At 40.5% G+C, this 20,923-nt stretch overlaps 1 protein-coding gene across 4 annotated transcripts; it reads right to left on the minus strand.

Annotated features, from left to right (window-relative positions):
• Positions 1–823: 823 nt before the first annotated feature.
• DHX33 (DEAH-box helicase 33) lies at positions 824–20,669 on the minus strand. Of its 4 annotated transcripts, XR_005555684.1 has the most exons (13): positions 18,059–20,669; positions 14,686–14,846; positions 13,855–14,082; positions 12,384–12,554; positions 10,665–10,850; positions 9,459–9,570; positions 7,468–7,627; positions 6,644–6,732; positions 5,250–5,377; positions 3,588–3,791; positions 2,366–2,452; positions 2,050–2,210; positions 1,504–1,637 (listed from the first exon to the last, which is right to left on the minus strand). XR_005555684.1 is itself a non-coding variant. In XM_039334661.1 (12 exons), the coding sequence occupies exons 1-12, from the start codon at positions 18,321–18,323 to the stop codon at positions 1,323–1,325; spliced, it is 2,106 nt and encodes a 701-aa protein (XP_039190595.1). In that variant the 5' UTR covers positions 18,324–20,669; the 3' UTR covers positions 824–1,322. The 4 variants fall into 4 exon arrangements, 3 of the variants coding, with proteins under 3 accessions (XP_039190595.1, XP_039190596.1, XP_039190597.1); XM_039334661.1 differs by lacking the exon at positions 2,050–2,210 and having other exon boundaries at positions 824–1,637; XM_039334662.1 differs by having other exon boundaries at positions 1,494–2,210.
• Between the last annotated feature and the right edge of the window lie 254 nt (positions 20,670–20,923).

The following is a 20,923-nucleotide window of genomic DNA, read 5'->3' on the forward strand; positions in this document are numbered from 1 at the left end:
GCTGTCGCCCCAGTCCTAGGCCTTCAGCTGGGTTTTATAAAACCTTTTTGCTTTAGGCCTCCGCCGCCATGTGCAAAAAAAAAAAAAAAGTTCAATCAGTCAATTTCAACTTCTCACGGGAAAAAAAAGATCTTGCAAAGTTGAAATTGATTGATTGAACTTTTTAGTCCTACCCAGTCTGCCATTACCACCGCAACCATGCCCACCCAATGGGCCACACCCATCCGACACCCGATGATGCATAAGTGGGTTTTGGGTTGCAGTTTGGGCACTCAGTCTCTAAAAGGTTCGCCATCACTGGTCTATGAAGTACCTTAGATCATTTTTGGTCATGGAGCCCTTCAATCTAAAGCTTAGGCTGTATAGATAGCTCACACATCATGCCAAGTCAAAATTGTTTTGATGCCATAGCTGGGTTCACATATCTCATTTACCCTAAATCTGACAATTCCATTATGGCTTATGCTGTGGGGCCACCTAACACTATTTTCTTGGTCCTCCCTGATTGACAGTTAACCTTCAAGGACTTCTTTAGTCCTTTTCCCCGGAGATGTCAGGGTCTTTGATCTAGGACCTACAGCGTGCAAATACAGAGTTGCACCACCCTTGCTGTAATCACAGGCTTTTTCATTTGGGGAGGACCAAATCCAACACAATTTTTAGCACTATGGAAACTATATGGTTAAAAACATCTGGAAAAACTACACTCCTGAGTAACCACAGATTCTTCCAGCCTTATTTCTCCTTTTTTAAAACATTAGGTACAGATTGATATCAATGTAGTATATGTTTGAGCATGAATTGAAAAAAAGAGAAAAAAATATTTCCATCCTAAAAATAAATATTATTTAAAATTATTTTTCCTCACGTTACATAGTAATGGTAAGATGCAGTGCTGACAAAGTATGTGATAAGGCAGTTTTCAAAATGTACAGATTTACTAGGTTTGTCCTAAAAACATATCATGTTCTCTTTTCTTTATATGGCATGCTTTCTAAAGGACTGAAGACCGAAGCAGGCTTTACTTCTATGAAACCCTCATAATACAGTTGGAATGGGGAAAAAAGGAGGGCTAATCACAAAGCATTTCGAGAGACAAAATCTGCCTGTGGCTTCTATTATCGCTTCTAGGTAGATACAGCCTGTGGAACATGCCCACTTAAAGTCCTATTCCAGAAGGGACTGTGAAAGAAACATTATGAGATCCAGCTCATTTCTGCCAGCGGGAAGTCAGTCGGTACAGCAACATTCCTCTATATTCAGTTACCAAAGTCGTGATTCCAGGTCCTGTAAGCAATTAATTTTTTTTCTCATCCCCAATCTTATGGTCCATTCTTGGCTGCTCTGAGTTTCCGGCGGAAGTATTCGGGGGCAGCATCATACAGCCAGTCAGCATCCACCACACAGAGGTCCCTCATGTAGCATTTGCTGGTGTGCAGCAGTTCATTGTACGCAACGCAGGCTGGTTTGCAATGGAAAAGGACTGAAGACGGGTGAATGGCCACTGGCTGATGGGTATCGGTTGTGGCATAGGTGCCATCTGGCTGCAGCTCTGCTGTATACATGAAGAGACTATAGGCCAGGCAGCGGCGGATAGTCCCAGTATCATTGCGGGAAGACTCCAGAGGTATTGAAAGCTGGATTTCAAGAACAAAAACACAGCAATAAGAACAAATCCAGAATTGAAGCTTTGGGATACATTAGAAGCAGGATGACTTTCTGGCTTAGTAAATACATTAGGAATTTTCAAGGCATGCTAAGATATCTTGCAAATGTCTGCCTTAGTGGAAGTGGCAGTCACCAAAAATGGACAAACTCCAAGAATCCTACCCATCACTCTTACCTTGGTTTTGTTTTTGGGCAATCGGGTATGTTTCTAAACAAGGACACTGATTCTCATTATTTGCCAATTGTCTGTGGGGTCTATGGATCTCACAAGCTGGTGTTTTCCAACACAGCCACCCCCTGCCCCGCAAAAAGTGAGGCCAAGAGCTTGTCAGACACCAAACTGCATCTGAGTTACACCATTCTTTAGTTTTAAATACAAACCTCCTATGAAAGCAAGATAACTCTCTCATTACAGCCAGGCACAGTACATCGATTGGAAGTGCTCTGCAATTATTATCACAACCAGAACAGGTGAAGATTGGAGGACTGTAAGGATCTTGCTATACCACAGCCTCTCTTGCATGCCACTCTTCTGCTTTTTTCTGGGAAAATATGTGGACCAAAGCAGTGAAAGTTTCACCTACCGACGCCAGGTTAAATACTGCAGCACTGATATGACCTTGATCCAGTTAAAAACAATACATTTCAAAGGACATCTGATTCAACATGAACCACTTTGAAACCTTCCAACATTTACCTTTATACAAATATCCCTTAGCTGAGCTCTAACATCTGAGACCAGCATCATATTCCGACTGTTCACAAAATTTTCTTTGCACCATTCCTGAAATAAGCAGAAAAGAAAGGAGGACAAAGGAGAGATTATCAGGAACATCAAGTAGGATCAAGTAGCAACTGCCTTGGAATAGCATCTTTTAGAGCAGTGGTTCTCAACCTGTGGGTCGGGACCCCATTTGGGGTCGAATGACCATTTCACAGGGGTCGCCAAACAACGCAGTCCGCCATTTTTTCCCCCTTTTCCTTAGCTGTGCTACTCCCTTTTATTCTATTGGCTTTTGAAAGCCAATAGAATAGACTCTCTTGAATAGAGTCTAATTCTATTGGCTTTCAAAAGCCAATAGGAATTGTCCAGGCTGTCTCTGCAGTCCCATTCTGCAAACGGTGCTGCAAAGGTTGAGTAGTCCTCGACTTACGACCGGTTGGGGTCGCGGCATTAAAAAGGTTGAGAACCACTGTTTTAGAGCTTCTCAAATCTCAATCCTCTATAAATGAGGCACTGAGAATCAGAGTCTATTTATTTCCTGTACAGGGTTCTGATTCAGATCCACCGTTCCCTTTCAAGGCACAAATCAGCATTGGCCAAATAATCTTTCCTCCTATCAATAAGACAGGAATACTACATTACCAAGTAGTACCAAGCTCCACAATCAAGCAAACAGCTGTTTAGGAAGTATCAAGGAAAAAACAACACCCACACGAACACTGACAAGACAAGCTGCAGTATATAAACAGAGAACAGACCTACTTCCTTCTAGCATTGAACATTTTACACATATAAGATACCTTAGACGTCGGCTTCTGGTTATAAGGTGAGAAAATATTGTACAGTGGATATGCTAAAGATATGGCTTTATTTCTTTATTTCCAATATACTACTCCAATTCTGACAGATGCTGGGTGGCTAATCAGAAAATAAACATAAAATATAAAACTATAGTAAGATAAGGTAAACTAAACTAAATTGAACTAAACTAATAAAATATAAAACAACAAATGGCTGAACGCATGCTTGAGTCATGCAAGCAAGTACCTGTACCAGGTGAGGAAATAGATTATTCCAAATACTGGGGCTACCACTAAAAAGGACATGCCAGCTGGTTCAGACATAGAAACCCACAATGAGGGAGGAATCTTTTACAATCTAGCACTTGCCCAAATGGAACCATTTCAAATCTTACCCGATTGCCACTGATATTTTTGAAGGCCCGGTAAATGTTGAGCAAAGTGACATGATCCCCTTCACTGGAGATGAATTTCTTTCGGATGGCCTGGACTTCATCCCGACGGGAAGGAGGATTGTAGAGGACACTGTCCACAGAGAGCAGCGAGACAATGGTCAGGATCTCCTCCGTACAATGGAACTTGGGAGACATTAGGATCATCTGCCAAAAGACAACGAACACCACACTTGAGCATATCTCTGCTCAGTTTTGAAATCCTGAAGCTCAGCTAGATGCTCCCACCTGTTGAGTCAATGTACTGCAACATTTTGCTGTTGTTTTTAATTGTTGTGAGTTGCCCATATGTGCTGATTCCTTGAAGGCCAAAAGCACCACTCCACCATGAAAAATGCTTTATTACTACCTAAACCAACCAAGGCAACTGGCTGCCTGAATAAACAAAATGGGCAGGGATCCAGAGAACATATGACAGGCTGCTCAGTTATGTGTCCTCATGCCTCAACAAGTGAAAGACCAAAATGTATGCCAGATACTTCAATGGACACTATCAAAAGCAACATTTAAAAACACTTTATCCACTACAGGACAGGATCCTCCACATACTGGTGAGGTAGATTAAATTAATATGCATCTCTTCACTAAAAGAAACACAGAAACCTCAGAGCTTATTGGAGATTTATCATGCTGGTTTCTCATTACTTCAAGAGAACATTTACTGAATCAATTGCCAAATGCGTATATCAAAATAAGGATCAGCAAGGGTGAAAAATATCCATTGTTTTTGTGAATTCTTCTCTCTGTTGAAGGGTGGGGAGGGTTTACAGGGAAATAACACATAATTTAGCCTCCCTCCAAAATATTTGACCGAAGTTTGTGTTTCAATCTGATGCATTAATCTTGAAATGAAAGAAAGTCTGTTGGCTCCTCTTTTGGATTCCATTCAAGGACACTCTCATAGGAATCTTACACCTGGTTTAACTTGTCTCCTTCCAGTTTATTATGTTAATTCGGGGGGCAATTATTTTTCTGTCTTTCTCCTCTCTCTATTCAGTATTGTTATTGGATTGGCAGAACAACATATTCCTATTCAGCTTCAGAAGCAGAAAAGGATAGGCACAATTTTATATAAGCATGAAATAGGAAGAATAGGCTCAACTCTTTTAACCAGCATAACCAACAAATATCACATATCTCTGTGCCTTGGACCATTCAGAAATTGAGACAAACCACACATAGTGAAAAGGAAAAGAGCTAAGTGTGAATTCAACTTGTGTTTTCATGCATTTTCTGTGTTGTGCATTTTATGATGACTTCTATAGCGTTGGTATATACCAAATTACAGTATATTCCACTCCCCACCATCCAGTCGGAGCTGAAGAAGCTTTCTTGGAAACATCTTCAAAGAAAAACAAGCAAGTCCAGTTGCCTCTTGAAAATGCACCTTTGGGGGACCTCTTTACTGCAGAAGCTGATGGATGACCTCAAACACCATTCCCTCTATCCCACCAGCATGTTATAAAATGCAATCAAACGATCTATAGAAATGTGATGTTCTCAAGAAATTCAAACCCAGAGAAATGGCTGAATTTCAAAATAAAACTCAAAAAAGGGGCTAAGGCGTGTTTTTCAGAGAAATAGAAACAAAAGTTAACACGTTACTTTGGAAAATTTGGGTTCGAGAGGAAATGCAGCCATCTTTTTTCCTAATGGTGTGAGGATCAGCTGATCTTCTTTCTTTTCCACTGCACCCAAGAGAGCCAGTTGCTCGATGGCAGCCTGAAGTGCCTCTGTCAAGACAAAGATGAAGTTCACATGACTGATCTTTCCTAGTAACAAACCTCCAGAGTCCCAGCAAGAACTAAGATAGTGTCAACCAGTGTTGTGAAGGATCACCAGAATTCTTTAGCTCTACTCTATACAGGAAAACCGCGGGATTTATCTGTTGTGCCTTGTGGCATTCTGCAACATTCCTGTAAGCTGAAAGTTGGTGTGTGAAAAAATGTTGGATTGAAATTGCTGAGAAGATCCTATTCCACCACAAGAATCGCTCAGTGTCTTTTGGCCCACTCTTTCTCTACCTAGCCTGTCTCAAAGGTTATTATGAGGATAAAATGGTGGGCAACCTCATGTATATTATCTTGTGCACCTTATGGAAAGGTAGGATATAAATGCAATAATTAAATAAATAACCTGGTATCCTGCAGATGTGCTGGCCAGGTCAGCTAGGGATCAAGACACAGGAGTGCAGTAGAAGCCACAATGATGTCATGAGTCATGGTGTCATTGCACCGAGTATGCTATTTATCAGCAACACAACAATATCACGATGCATTGATGTCACTTGCCACTCGTCCCCCAATTGTGGATACCTATGGATCTGGAGAAATGAAATCCATCTCACCCAAAGACTTTACACCTTTCCCAATATCTCCAGTTAAAAATGAGTATGGGGGCAACCTGGGTCCTCTTTTGCTGTATGCTACTCTTGACCTTTTTGCAGACTGAAGAGGTCTCTACAACCATGATTACCAAAAAGTGGCAAGACAATTTCCCACACCAATGAGATAAGAAACACAGTAACACAGCATCCTTAACCCCAAAATGTGAAGGGAAGATTCTGGCCCCAAAGGTTGCCTACCCTTAGCTTGAAGGAGTCTATGGATATGGAAAATCATAAACCCGAGATCCTAAAAGGCTTCTATAAATCACCCTGAGCTAAATAGATAAATAAGTTAACTTGTTATAGGCAGCTTCCATAATTCCTCTGAATGATTTAAGAATTTCCTCTTTTCATTCAAGCAGTAGGGATGCTTAAAAATTACAACATATCTACTCCTTCATCTGGGTATCATGTTTGTGGTTGTTCAAAAGAGTTTTTAGAAATTTCTGCTTTTTCAGACATTCAGGTTTATGGCAATTAATATAGGAATAATAGATCTAAAGCTGCAAGAGTTCCATGCTTTAATCCACAGCCAATATCTCTTATTTTGGCTCCAATTTTTAACGGCAATGAGAGCCTTTATCCAGTTGCAACATAGCTGAGGCTTACTTACCTGGAGGTGGCTTCGACACAAAGTCAAAGGTAAGGACATTTGGGATTCTGAGAGCCAACAGGTGGAGCACCACACTGGCCAAGTTACACCTGCAGAAACAAAGAGAGTTTCAAACTTTTTGAATTCTACCAAATCAAGGCAAGACACAATATATCAATAGAGATTCATCTAGCTTGCAAAAATGGCGACTGCATCTTTCCTCAGCTTGACTGCCCTCGAAATGTGTGGTTTTCAACATCCAGAATTTCTTAGCCAGCACGGATGTTTTAGGGAATTCTTGGATTTGAGATCGGGTGAGCTCTCCTAGGTGAGAAAAGATGCACTATGGCTTATTATCTTCTCATCTCTCTACAGAGAATTTAGCTCAAAATCAGAAAAAAGAATTTAAAGCTGGAAAACACTCAAAGGATTGGGGTGAGATTGCATTTAGACAAGTTCACATGGGATGAAATGGCCTTCTAGGATGTCCATGTTCTGAGTCATTCAGAGGAGCAAAATTTAAAACCAGCACCTTTATTCTTTAAAAAGCATAGGAGTGATTGAACAACAAAGGGCATCAAGGATAAAGACAAATCTTTTGAAACTTCACTTTCATCAAGAAATCTAACTTGTTTCATTATCCACAGCCGACCTCTATCCCAAATGTGCTTTTTCAAAAGGCAATTGGATTTTGTTTTTCTTTGAAGACGTTTCACTTCTCATCCAAGAAGCTTCTTCCTTTTGAGAATCTCCACAGACAGCCCATTCCTATATATTGATACAATGCCTATGGAGGGCTGCCATTCTGGAAGCTTGCAATGAGAATTTCCCACAAGACACCTCACCTTTGGATCTCTGGTACAGTCATCTTATCAAACTTCTCGAATTCATCCTCTGTGTAGAGGCGGTAACAAAATCCACTATCCTCTCTCCCGGCTCGACCAGCCCGTTGCCAGGCCTGGGCCTTTGAGATCCGCTGGACTGCCAGGACCTCCAGGCCACTTTCTAGGAAAGGCAAGAAGAGCTAAGTTTTTCTTTTTGAAATGCAATTCCCTGTTGGAGATTTGAAAATGACCTCACAGGATCTACTACACCCAGAATAAGAAACTTCGTGCTCTTAAAGTGTTTTGGATCTAAATCATGCAAGACCTGGTAAATATGGACAACAGTTATGGGTATCAAGAAGGATCTAGGAGGGACTAAGCGTAACTTGAAAACATTAATTTGTTGAGCTCAGTGTAGGCTATGCTAATGTTAGGCTACTTCTTATAGTCCAAATGGTGCTGAACTCTTTATTTATTTTTTAAAAAAGCATTTACCGTACTTTCCGGCGTATAAGACGACTTTCGCAAGTGTTAAAATCGGCACCAAAGCCGGGGGACGTCTTATACACCAGAAATAACGGTAGTTTCCGGCGTATAAGACGACTTTCTAGGCATGTGACTCGGTGCCGAAGATGGGGGTCGTCTTATAAGCCGGGTCGCCTTATACGCCGGAATATACGGTATATCATGAGCGAGAGAGAAAGGGAGGGAGAGAGAGGGAGAGAGAACTAGCAGCACAGCTAAATTTATGATGATACATTCCTTCCATGTCAATCTCATTTTATCCCAGTGCTTGAGAAAAAAACTGAGTCTTAAACATTTTTTGGAAGGATAAAAAGGTAGGGTAATTGGAATTACAAGTTCTAGTAGCCCCAGTCAACCTAGTTAATGGTGCAGGGTAATGGGAATTACAGTTTAGCGACTTCTGGTATGCTACCGGTTGGTCTCATGGTCTGTATTGACAGGCAAGACACATGGTTTTTGATTCCTACGTCAGGGACCACACTCACATTACTTGAAAGACCCAGTTATTTCTATCTGTCCAATTTGGTCCAGCAGGTTGAGTGTGCTGTGGGTCCCATCAGTCAAGCAATGTCAGCTGGCAGGAGACAAGCCTTCTCTACCAAAGCTCCTGCCCTTTGGAATATTCTCCCTTCAGAGCTGACAGTGCCACCCCCCCATGACCCTGTTGGTCTTTGTAAGGCCTTGAAGACCTGGCTTTGTGGCCCTCAGTGTGCAAAGGACCGTTTTCAGGCTATATTTTTTTCTCAAATGCCATATATTAATTTTTTTATTATATTATAATTGCTTTAAATTGATTTGTATGATTGTTCACCGAACAGGGTCACTTGTTTGAGATGGGAGGTTATAGGAAATAAATACTCCAAAAAGGAAGAGGGACCTCCCCACCAAAAAACCTAGGTAGAGCCAGGATTAAAAATAAATTTGATTTAAACATTGGAATATGTTTAATATTCTTCCTTTCTATATATTTTTTCTCTCACATTAAAAATTACATAGGTATGATACCCATGAAATGGGGAGCCACATGCAGTCTTCAGACCTGAGATATTGCACCCACAACTTAAGTTTACATGGCTATCTATATCTATATCTGCATCTATACTTTCATATGATTTGCTGGATATGTTTATAGCTTAGCATAGTCTTGGTTTCCAAAATACTTTCAACTGATACCGATATTCAGAAGCTCCTCCCATTATTCCCATTTTGAAGGAGAGAATGAAAAGTTACTTGTCTAAAGCTTTTGAAAAGTTCTACCTTGGGCTAGCCTGATGCAAAATGCTTGCAAGCTTGAAATTTCCAAAGCTGTTCTCCTTCCCCCTCCTACTTAATATATAACGATTCATGACTGCAACGTACTTTTTCTGTCTGCAGAATAATTTTCTGAGCAGCAGAAACCCTATTGCCTGTAACAACGAGCAGGATCACCACCCAAGCCACACCCCCTCAGTAATTTCTGTGTAAAACCAAGTACTACTTATACATACGAGGTGTATATTTCTTTGCTTTGACCATCCCTGTGTCCACAACATATTTGATGCCTGCAATGGTGATGGACGTTTCTGCAATGTTGGTGGAAAGAATCACTTTGCGATAACCCTGGTAGAAAAAGATTTCTCAGTTGTTTAGCTTTTCTACACTGTTCATTACACAAAACAAGCAAAAGTAGATGTAAGTACTGAGAAGAATCAACATGTCTCCCAGTTTTGGGTAAAGGTTGTTGGCCCTTCAAAAGGAATTTCCTATTGTGAAGGCTCAAATATACAATACCCTTTCTATAAGAAATTCATGACTTATTTTCAAGGAACACTTTCTCCCGGAAGTATTCACCCCTACCCCAAGTTACAAAAGTTGCTACAAGACTGTGAGTCACTTGACTATGAGCCAGCAGTGTGCAGCAGCAACAAAAAAAGCTAACAAAATCCTTGGTTGTATAAATAGAGGCACGGAATCAAGATCACGAGAAGTACTATTACCACTTTATAAAGCCCTAGTAAGACCACACCTAGAATACGGCAGCCAGTTTTGGTCACCATACCACAAAAAAGATGTTGAGAGTTTGGAAAAAATTCAAAGAGCAACTAAGATGATCAGGCGCCTAGAGACTAAAACATACAAAGAACGGTTACGGGATTTGGGTCTGGCTTGTCTAAGGAAAAGAAGAAATAGGGGAGACATGATAGAAGTACTTCAGTATCTAAGGGGTTGCAACAAGGCAAAGGGGGCCAGGTTGTTCACCAAAGCACCAGAGGGCAGGAGAAGAAACAATGGTTGGAAACTGACCAAAGAGAGAAGCAACCTGGAACTAAAGAGAAATTTCCTGATAGTGAGGACAATCAACCAGTGGAATAGCTTACCCCCAGAAATTGTGAGCGCTCCATCACTGGAGATTTTTAAGAAGAGACTGGACATCCACCTGTCTGAGACAATATAGGTTCTCCTGCTTGAGCAGAGGGCTGGATTAGAAGACCTCCAAAGTCCCTTCCAACTCTACTCTACTCTATTAAAAGAACTGTGGCCAGGAGCATCACCTGTGGAAATCTTTCCAAGGGGGGCACAGACATTCATGTCTCTGATATCCTCTTTGACATTTTTCTAGTTAGAATGTTTCTAAATAAGGCATTCATACTTTTCTGTGCTGCTTAAGTTTACATCCTTCTTTGTGATTCCCACAGCCTTGCTCTGGTTCTTACCTTGGGTGCAATCTGGAAGACCCGGAGCTGCTGTGAGTAAGGCAGAGAAGCATAAAGGGGCATGACCACCATCTGAGGGCAGCCATCTGGAAGATGCTTTGCAATGTCCCGACAAGTTTTGGTCATTGCTTCAATCTCTTCCTGGCCTGTCAGAAACACCAGGATGTCCTGGGAATAAGGTGCTTCCTTTACAGAAAGAAAACACAAAGATATTTACATAATCTTAGATTCAAAAGCCAACTGATGTTTCAGCTCAGCTGCGATTGGGAAAGAGCCTCACTTTTCTTATCGCCCTCCAGATCACTTGATATGTCGGTACTTAAAGGTCTTTGCAGCTTGAGGCCTAACATTCCAGAGTTTGCCTTACCCTATCACAGTTCTGCTCCAAAGTAGTCTGTATTCTGACATTGTTCCCCACAACCAAATGAATCACACGTCCTCAACTTGTGGCCACCATTGGAACCTGAATTTTTGTTGCTAAGGAAGGCGGTTAAGTAAGTTGCGCCCAGTTTTATGACCTTTTTGCCAAGGTTGTGAAGCGAATCATTGCAATTGTTAATGGTCGTTAAGTGAATCTAGCTTCACCCACTGACTTTGCTTTTCAAAAACCTGCTGGGAAGGTCGCAAATCATGACCAGGAGGCTGCAACTGTCCTAAATATATGCTGGTTGCCTATTCTCGGATTTTGATCATGAGGCTGTGCGGGTGCTCTGATGGTCTTAAGTGTGATGTCTGGTTGTAACTCACTTCTTTCAGTGCTGTTGTGACTACAAAGTCACTAAACAAATGGTTGCAAGTCAAGAACTAACTGTGCTACAAGGAACAGAGGCTTTATCACAATTGCTTCAAAGATTCAAATGCCTAGCTAGAGAAGTTTGGACCTGGTCTTCTTTCTCTATTTTCTATTAACATGAGAAACATTACACTTATTTTTAAAGCATCTGACAAATTATCTTTGTATGTTTCAATTAACCTGGATTAAAAAAACCTACATAGTTTCAAGTGCCTTAGAAACTTTGGGCTTCTACACTTTTACTAATAACTTGCTAGTAGTCTAGACTTGTTTTACAAAGGAGAATTAGAGCCTTCTAGTCTGCAAGCAATATGCAAAAACAAGCAGTGAACCTCTTAGCAAATTATAGTAGTAATTTGTTGCACTGCATGTTATTTTAAACGCTTTCTTCAAGGAACTGGCAAAAGAAAATTGCTATTTACTGAAGTCACCTTGATATTTGGAATAATCAGTTGAAAGTTTTCAGATTTAAAATTTTTGGGGGTTTGGGGAAGTAACAAAATGGCAACATTCTTAGTGCATTAACACTCTGATGACTGAGGGAAGCTGTAATGTATTTATAGGCAATAGTTAGACTAGGGTTCCCCAACCGGTGCCCTCTAGATACATTGCACTAAAACTCCCATTACTCTTTGCCTCCTATTTAGGTATGACAGGAATTAAATTTAAATTCACATTGTTTTAAAATATCAGGCATCTGCTTTCAATTTTTCATGCAGCTGTAGAGGTTACTGGGTAATGTTAGGTGAGTCTCCACCTCCCAATTTAATCTGCCAAACAGGATTGTTATGGTGGTAACAAGAGGCGGGAGAAAAGAGGCAGCCATAAACTTGTGCATTATCCTGAGACCCCAAGAAGCGCGGAATAAAAAATATACCAGATAAACAAAGACAAGTAGTTGAGATATAAATAACCCAGTGTTATACCTGATGGATCTGGAAGACTGTCACTAGTGCTGCTTGGAGGTAATCACTCTGAGATTGCTTTGTGTAGAAAATCTGGATGGGGTGTTGCCGGCCTTCCAAGTAGAGAACTGGTGCTCCATTGAAGTACTGGGAGAACAAGTCTACATCCATTGTAGCTGACATGACAATCACCTGTAAAATGTTGGGTTATAACCAAGAACCACTCTGGACTAGAAGTAAGATTATAATAAGGGAATTTTGCATTACGATCTGCACAAATATACAAGGAGTAAATACGTACAGGTAGTCTTCGACTTACGATCACAATTGAGCCCAAAATTTCTGTTGTTAAGTGAGACATTTGTTAAGTGAATTTTGCCCCATTTTACAACTTTTCTTGCTATAGCTGTTGAGTCACTGCATTGACACGGTTGTTAAGTTAATCTGGCTTCCCGACTGACTTTGCTTGTTAGAAGATGGCAAAAGGTGACCACATGACCCCGGGACACTGCAACTGCATTAATATAGACCTGTTGCCAAGACTCATAGAGATGCTGCAACAGTCGTAAGTGTGAAAAATGGTGAAAAGTTATTTTTTTCAGTACTGTTGTAACTTTGAACAGTCACAAAACAACCTGTTGTAAGTCGAGGACTACCTGTACTTTATTCATCTGTGTATAGTGTTGAAGGCTTTTTAACTCAGATTCCATGCATCCTTTGCCCGCCTTCATCTTTCATATCAACCCTTGGACTGAGATAAGATGCGTCAAGGACTTCAATAATGGTAATGTTTCAGTCAGTTCATTAAAATACTTATAGTCAATTGAAGCCTAATAGATTCTTACACTGCACTTTTTTCTGAAGCAGAGTCAGTATTACCAGCACTTTTTTCTGAAGCAGAGTCAGTATTACCAGCATCTTATTTTTTCATTCAAAGGCTTTTTTTAAGCAGCACTGAATAAAATTCAGCCCTTCTTGACAGACTATAATGGGTATTGAAAATACCGGATAATTATTCTTAGTAAGAAGTAGAATATGAAGGAAGAAAAATGTAAATAAGAAACAACGGGGCAATAAGGACAAATATTCTAAAGAAGAATAAGGGGGGAAATGTAAATAATAGAAGATTACCATTACGTATTTGCTGTTAAAAAAAAAAGGGGGAGGAGTATATACTGTGTGTGTATGTGTGTTATGTTTTGCTTTGTTTTGTTTTGTTTTGTTGGTTAAAAATAAAATAAAATAAAAAAAGAGAAAGCAAAAAAAAAAAGAAAAGAAATTACCAGATAAAAGAATATTTATTTAAATAATGTTGCCACAAATCCAAATTTCTTTTTGAACTGCTTTTCACTTTCCCCTGCAACCAATATTTTTGCCTTTGTAAAGTTTGTTAAATCAGGAAAAAAAAATAGCCTATAACAGCCTCCACTCAGGCTTCATGTCTCATTAGGCCTAGCTACCCCTCTCTTCCCCTTCTGTGTTCAGCACTCACTTTCAGAGGTAATTTCCCAAGCTCCTTCCGTTTCTTCTGGGCTGCTTTCACTACGCCAAAGAGCACATCTGTGTGGATTGTTCTCTCATGTGCTTCATCCAAAATGACCACACTGTATTTATGCATAAGAGGGTCGCCAATGGCTTCTCGAAGCAGCATTCCATCTGTCAGAAACTTGATTTTTGTTTCATCTGATGTAAGATCTTCAAATCGCACGGTGTAGCCAACCTAAGAAGAAAAGCCATTGGGATTAAAAAAAAAAGGATTAGTCATGTGGCAACCATTTAGAGGCATCTTTAGGCACTAAACAAGCACAGCAGAATAGTTAAGAGCTGCATATATATTGGCTCTTTGAGGTTGTCCAGACAAGAAGCATCAGCCATGAAAATGAACACTACCTTCATTGTAAGATTATAGTAACATAATCTTGCAACTCTGAAAGTACCTCCCCCCTCCCTTACGTTGACTCTTCTGAAAACTAGGGAGGGTCCTGTCTGAGACACTTTCTTCAGTTCCATCCGTCCTTTGGATTCAGATTTCGTTTATCAAACCACTGTCTAGGCTGCAACCTTTCCTTCTGTCTTTCAAGGTAATTCCCACATGCCATTACAATATGACCAGGACCTTGACGAGGCAAAGGGGCTTGTGGGGTTAAATGAATTTGTGGGCTATGTCATCAGACATGTATATCTTCAGAAGGGTCTCCCAAGGCAAACAAGCCATGATGAATTCCCCAGATTAGCACCGATCACATCTGCCAAACCCGCATTGGAACAGCCTGGCAGATTATGGAGAAAAGGAAGATCCAAAGAGAAAAAACAATCTACATACCAGTTTTCCTAATTCAGTTTTCTTCTCATCTGAGACTCGAGTAGCCAAGGATATAGCAGCCACACGGCGAGGCTGGGTCACAGCAACTATTCCTTGGCGCCCAATTCCCCCCTCATAGAGATACTGTGGAATTTGAGTTGTCTTTCCAGAACCTGTTTCCCCTACAAATTATTAAGCAAATAAAGGTGTTATTTGTTAAATATGTCAGATATGGCATCTCCACTAGTTATCCTAACAGAAAATAAAACAGAAATGTTTTCTGAATTCATTTAATAAACCAGTGGTCTCAGTCAGCTTTCTCCAACCTGGGCATCACCATACACTAAAATCCATCCATTTGGAGTGTCATGGTTGTCATTCCAGGTCCTGGTTGTCCCAAAGGTGCTTTTTCAGGAGGCAACTGAAAAAGCATCTTTGGGACAACCACGGCCTGGATGACTGAGAATCTTCATAGACATTTAGCAATGCACTTTGGGATGAACACCCTTCAAATGGTGAGGGAGTATGAACAGATTTCCAGAAAACATTGCAGACTACAAGAATCATTTGTGCTTCAGTTTGAGATGCAGACAACACAGGCTCATCCCCAACAACCTGCGCCTGTCTTCAACAGTGAAGGGACACAGGGCAGAAAGCATCCTGAGGACACAGGTAAACCTCCAAATGGCTTCAACAACTCTCTAAAAGAATGCAAATGACCAGCTGTCTGCAAGGAATATAAATCCTTCCATTCCCCACCATCTAGTCAGAGCTGAAGAAGCTTCTTGGATGAGAAGCGAAACGTCTTCAGAGAAAAACAAAAAAGTCCAGTTTTTTCAGCCTCCTGAAAAAGCACCCTTGGGACACCCATTTGGAGGTTATTCATGTTATGGATATTAGTAAACATGTTCACTGGAACTTACCTCTAAGCAAATATTGTGGAACTGAAGCCTTATTTTACCTGTTGCTTTTCAAGTACACCATAACACTGAGAGCTAGCTTAGTTAGTGGTGAAGGTGTTGGGCTAGAAACCAGGAGACTGTGAGTTCTAGGCCTCCCTTAGGCATGAAAGCCAGCTGGGTAACTTTGGGCCAGTCTCTGTCTTCCAGCCCAATCCACCTCACAGGGTTGTTTTGGGGAAAATAGGGGGCATGAGTATTAGGTATGCTTCCCCTTGAATTACTTGTAAAGTAATAAAGATGGAATAAAACTCTAATAAAAATAAAATATATTAAAAAGCTAGGATAAAGATATACTACTAATTATTATTATCCCCCCCCATTTCCTTCCCCTACTAATAAAAAAGGTCCTAACAATTATATAACTGTAATACAATATATCTGGAACATTCCCAATTGGAGAAAGCAGTTTTACAGTTTATCTACAGGAGCTGTTCTTTCAGCACCAAAATAAAGGAGTGCTAGATACAACTTCCTACAGGTATTCTATATAATTTTCTTGGTAACTGTTAGTTAATTATGAAGAACATAGCCATTCATCATCTCAGGCAGTAAAATATGCATGCCAAACATTTATTTTCCACAATATTTTTAAAGCCAACATATTATAAATTTGTCTGATTATCTGTCTAAAAATTATTGGTCACTGTGATATACTATTATTTGTTTTGTTTGTATTTTAGGACAATTTGGAAAATCCCCCTCCCCCCATTGGCTGAGTTCTCAGGACATGCTAATCCTTAATTCTGGCTAAGAAAACACAACTGCAGGGGTCCAGTAATGTGCTACTCCAAGATACTCAACCCCATTTTAGCTTCTTCTAAAGTTTGCATAAACTTGATGATTGTTTGAATTTAACTATAATTCTTAGCTTAGATACTTTCAGCTACCCAAATATTGTTTTCAAACCTCAATTCAGGGCAGTATCACATGTATGCTAAGCCAATGAGTGTCAGTTACCTTCTGTCAGATAAAATATTTTTTCTCTTTTAGGCACATTAATTTGCTAGATTTTGGAGGAAATCCTTTTCAACAAATGAGGAAAATGAAGTGTAATATCTCCTCCCCCACCCACCCCCAAACTTCAAACACTGGCTTGCATTTCAAATGCTTTATAATTGAAAAGAGGCTAGTTAAGCCATATCCAGCCAAAAAGCAGGGGCTATCATCAGCACCTCCATATACCTTTTTGAGGAAAAGTAGCAAACTCTATATTTATTTATTTATTTATTTATGAGACTTATATACCGCTTTAAGTGCAAGCACTCTCTAAGCGGTGTACACCAGTAAGCAATGTATATATATATTTACATTGCCCCCAACAATCTGGGTCCTCATTTTACCTACCCCAGAAGGATGGAAGGCTGAGTCAACCTTGAGCCGGTGAGATTTGAACCACTGACCTGCTGAACACAGTCAGCTAAATTGGCCTGCAGTACTGCACTCTAACAGCTGGAAGCATTGTTAGAGACCCCACACACCCACTTCACGGTCTGTTTCTGTTGTTCCCCTCTGGGAGGAGATTTCGGAATATTTCTAGCAGGACTACTAGATTCTGCAACAGCTTTGCTCCTTATGCCATTCGTCTTGTAAATTTGCAGGATTTTTTCTCGCCATGTATATGTATACATCCGAACTAGACTGTGTTGTTCTTCTATGTTATATATGTGTGTTTATCTGGTTATATGCATAATTTTTTGCCATGTTTGGGTAGTGTATATTGGAGGTGGTTACCCTTTGAGAGCAGAATGCAATGAAATTCAATTTTAATATATGCTGATTAGTGCACATTTAAAGTGACAATAAAGTTATTCTATTCTATTCTATTCTATTCTATTCTATTCTATTCTATTCTATTCTATTCTATTCACATCTGCCAAAGACACGTCAGCAGCTGTAGTGGGTTACAACTCCACAATTCCTATCCTCTTTGGGAAACCTGAGAATGGTAGTTCCAAGTACAGCATAAAACACACTGAAAGCTGGTCATAAATTCCGACCCTCCAGCACTGCAGAGAAAGGGGCGGATAACAGGATGATCCCCAGCAGAAGTCGCACGACAAAAAGGATTTTAAAAAGGAAGCGCCCGCGGGTGCCTTTCAGTGGCAAAAAGGGAATGTTGCATCCAGTCGGCGGCCGAGAGTAAAGAGAAGAGAAGCAGCCTTCTTACAATTCTGCTTTTCTTCCGTTCAAGGGGAAAATTCCCCAGAGTGGAAAATTGAGAGTTAAGAAGCAACTAAGGGGAAGCCTCGCCCTCCGCACAGCAGCGGCGGAGAGACGAATACACGCCAGACTCCGCCCCTTTCCTGCAGTAAGGAGGAAGGAGTACTCCCGTTCAATCACCCCTCTCCTTCAGAAAAAGGGCGAGGCTTCCGTTGACTCCTCCCCCAGCAAGTCTGTTTAGAAAGTGTGGGGGAAGGGCATGGTTCCCTCACCGATCAGGACCGCGCAATCCAAGGTGCGGAGCTGTCCGAGCAGCGTCCCCCGCGCTTGGAAAATCGGCAGGCTCCGGCGCTGGCTGTCGATCCCTATCGAAGAGGAGGAGGAAGACGACAAGGAAGAGGATGCGGACGAAGGATGGCGTTTCGTTCCCGGCGTCGTTAGTAACATCGCTCTGCGCGATCCAGAGGCGAGAGGCAGCGTGGTGGACGCCAGCTTCGGTTTCTTGAACGGGGGCAGTTCCCCGGTCCTCTGAGGCATCCTCGGCTCCCAGTGGTAGCAGCGTCGTCCTCGCCGGCGTCAGGTAACATGCTTCGCCGGGCCCCGCCTCTATTTGCCTCAGAAAATGCGGACTGCATTTCCCAGCAATCCTTGCGCCCGCCTCTTGTCGATGCCCGCTCAACTAACGTAGTAGGAGGCTCTTGGAGATTGTAGTCGCTTTCGTTGTCTCCAATTTAGGCATGCGCACCACTGCTCACCCAAGGGCAGAGCCTTCTGGGTCTTCAAGTTATGCTTGCCGCAGGCGTGAGAAGCGTGGTATTGTGAAACAGGGTGTTCGTGTTTGCATGTTAGAACGGTTCCTGCCCTCGTGTTTTGCTTGTTTACTTTATTTGCCGATGTTCTTATTATCGGGAATTCCAATTTCCACGAGGCAGGGCCCGAGCTTTTTTCATAACCTTTTATTCTTTTAAAACCGTGTAGCTATTATTCTGAGTCATAGATACACGATATTCAATTTTATGTCTGATGTTTGCAGTATGTGGACATACCGGTAGGAGTAGGCTTACAACTTTTTCTTTCATTGCTACCAGATACTCTGGATTCACGTGAAAAAGCGCCATATTTATATCCAATTAAACAGTATTTACTTCTATTTTTGTCAGTTAACACAGTAACATTTAACTGAAATGCTTTTATGAGACAGCAGCTATCTTTTAGTTGCACTACCAGGCAATCCTGAATTTTTAATACTTTACCACAGAGCCGTCTTTCTGACACAATACAAAGGTATGGATAGGAAACAGGCTTCTGCCTCACAAAGAAATAGAAACTGACTACTTTAGACTTAACTGGATCAATTTTTCCTACTAGAATCTAAATTAGTTGCAAAATGTTGAGAAAATGTACATATAAAACGGCAAAACAAAATGGTTTGAACTTGCATGCACCCAGGAACCTATTTTTAAAATCATCACAGAATTCACATTTTTTTAAATAAAAGGGTATTTGTTAAATCACTTGGCAGTATGAAAAGTTTATCCACAGGATTTATAAATCTACAAAATCTCCATCTTTTACACAACCAGTTTAGATTTTACTTTGCAGAACCTAATAGTATATGAAAAGTAATGTTTCACACACTCAGATCTGGGAAATGAGAATTTGCTGGTGGTTGTATAAATTTTTCTGATTCTCAACTGTTTAAAGTATTTAGAGTTGCCCTGAGGAGAGTTGGGCAGCAAACAAATACAATAAAATTTAGCATCCTTATCAATACTGGGCTTCAGAGGCAGTGCTATACTCCACCCTCCCAACATCAGAGTTATCTGTATTAAGGTGCCATTGCCAACTTTATGAAACTTATCTAATGTTAAATCTGTTCAGTTTATCTTCCTTATATAACTCCATTAAAAGAATCATCTAAAGTTAATACATACATTTATCCTCTTGGGCCATTAAAAATGTAAAAAAAAGCCCAAACATTTGACTATTTACCCATAAAACAGTTACTGACAATTTGTGCTGATCTACACATTTTACATTCCTAATCTAGGGGAGGTCTGTCCATGAAGAAGAATGAAAGTAGTTTCAATCTACGTCAAGTCCAATTTTACTTCCAAATTTTTAGAAATCAGCACACACACGCACACAAGAGTATGCTTGTTTGGTGCTGTGTTTTAAATGAGCATTTTTAAGTTTGGAAATGGGGAAAAGCTAGTGACAGCAATGCAGTTATCAGGACAATACCAACAACTGTGGTTTAAGTAATGAGGAGGGCTGACTGCTTATCAGAGAACATATAGAATGATTAAAGACTGCCTGAAGGCCAAATGGATCATCAGAATTTGTTCTACCTTAAGAATGTCATGGTTTAATAACCTGGCACTCTTCAAACTCCTAGACTGCAGCTCAACTCCTGAATTCTCACATTTTTTTAATTGGCCAAGACCTTGAGTACAATAATCTTAAGATGTTACAAAATTTTATGATTTTGGGATTCCAGCTGTCTTTTATTTTGTGGGATGCTAAGGCCACTATGCAGCAATTTAAGTGTGAAACTGGGAAGGTAATTCTCCCACACAAAAGACTAAATAAAGCCCTGAAGAGAACTGGTCTTTCATAACACAGATATTTTGAGCAAATTATAGCTTAGAACTTTCATTCTTCCAGTGCTGTCTGTCATGACATTTGTATGAAACAGTATTATTTCTTAGTTTCTTAGAAATTCCCTGTCGGAGTAGCAATAAAGGAAGACAAATTATGTTCCATGAAATAGAAAAATAGTAAAGATGCCAATGGAATTGAAGATATAAAAGTCAAACTTATATAGAATCTATCTACATTGACTCTATCCCAAACCCCACACGAGAAATCTGCTTTTAAGAGAATATATAACACTGTATATAAGGAAGATGGGTTGTACCTTATAGCTAACCAATTTTACAATTTACATATGAAACCTTATCAACCAGCGGCCTTGGTCCCTGGCCAACATTGGAGGTTACACTGCAAACATAACAGTAAACCGGTTTTGGTAAACACAAAGACTTTAACATAATTTAGCATATAAAATCTGCCCAAATCTTCTGAGAAAAAAAGAGGCTCTTCAGTTGTAGTTTGCTTCACAGGCACCGTTGCCA

The sequence above is a fragment of the Crotalus tigris genome, unplaced genomic scaffold (assembly GCF_016545835.1).
Source record: "Crotalus tigris isolate CLP2741 ecotype Arizona unplaced genomic scaffold, ASM1654583v1 scf7180000017632.1879674, whole genome shotgun sequence".
Lineage (NCBI taxonomy): Eukaryota > Metazoa > Chordata > Lepidosauria > Squamata > Viperidae > Crotalus > Crotalus tigris.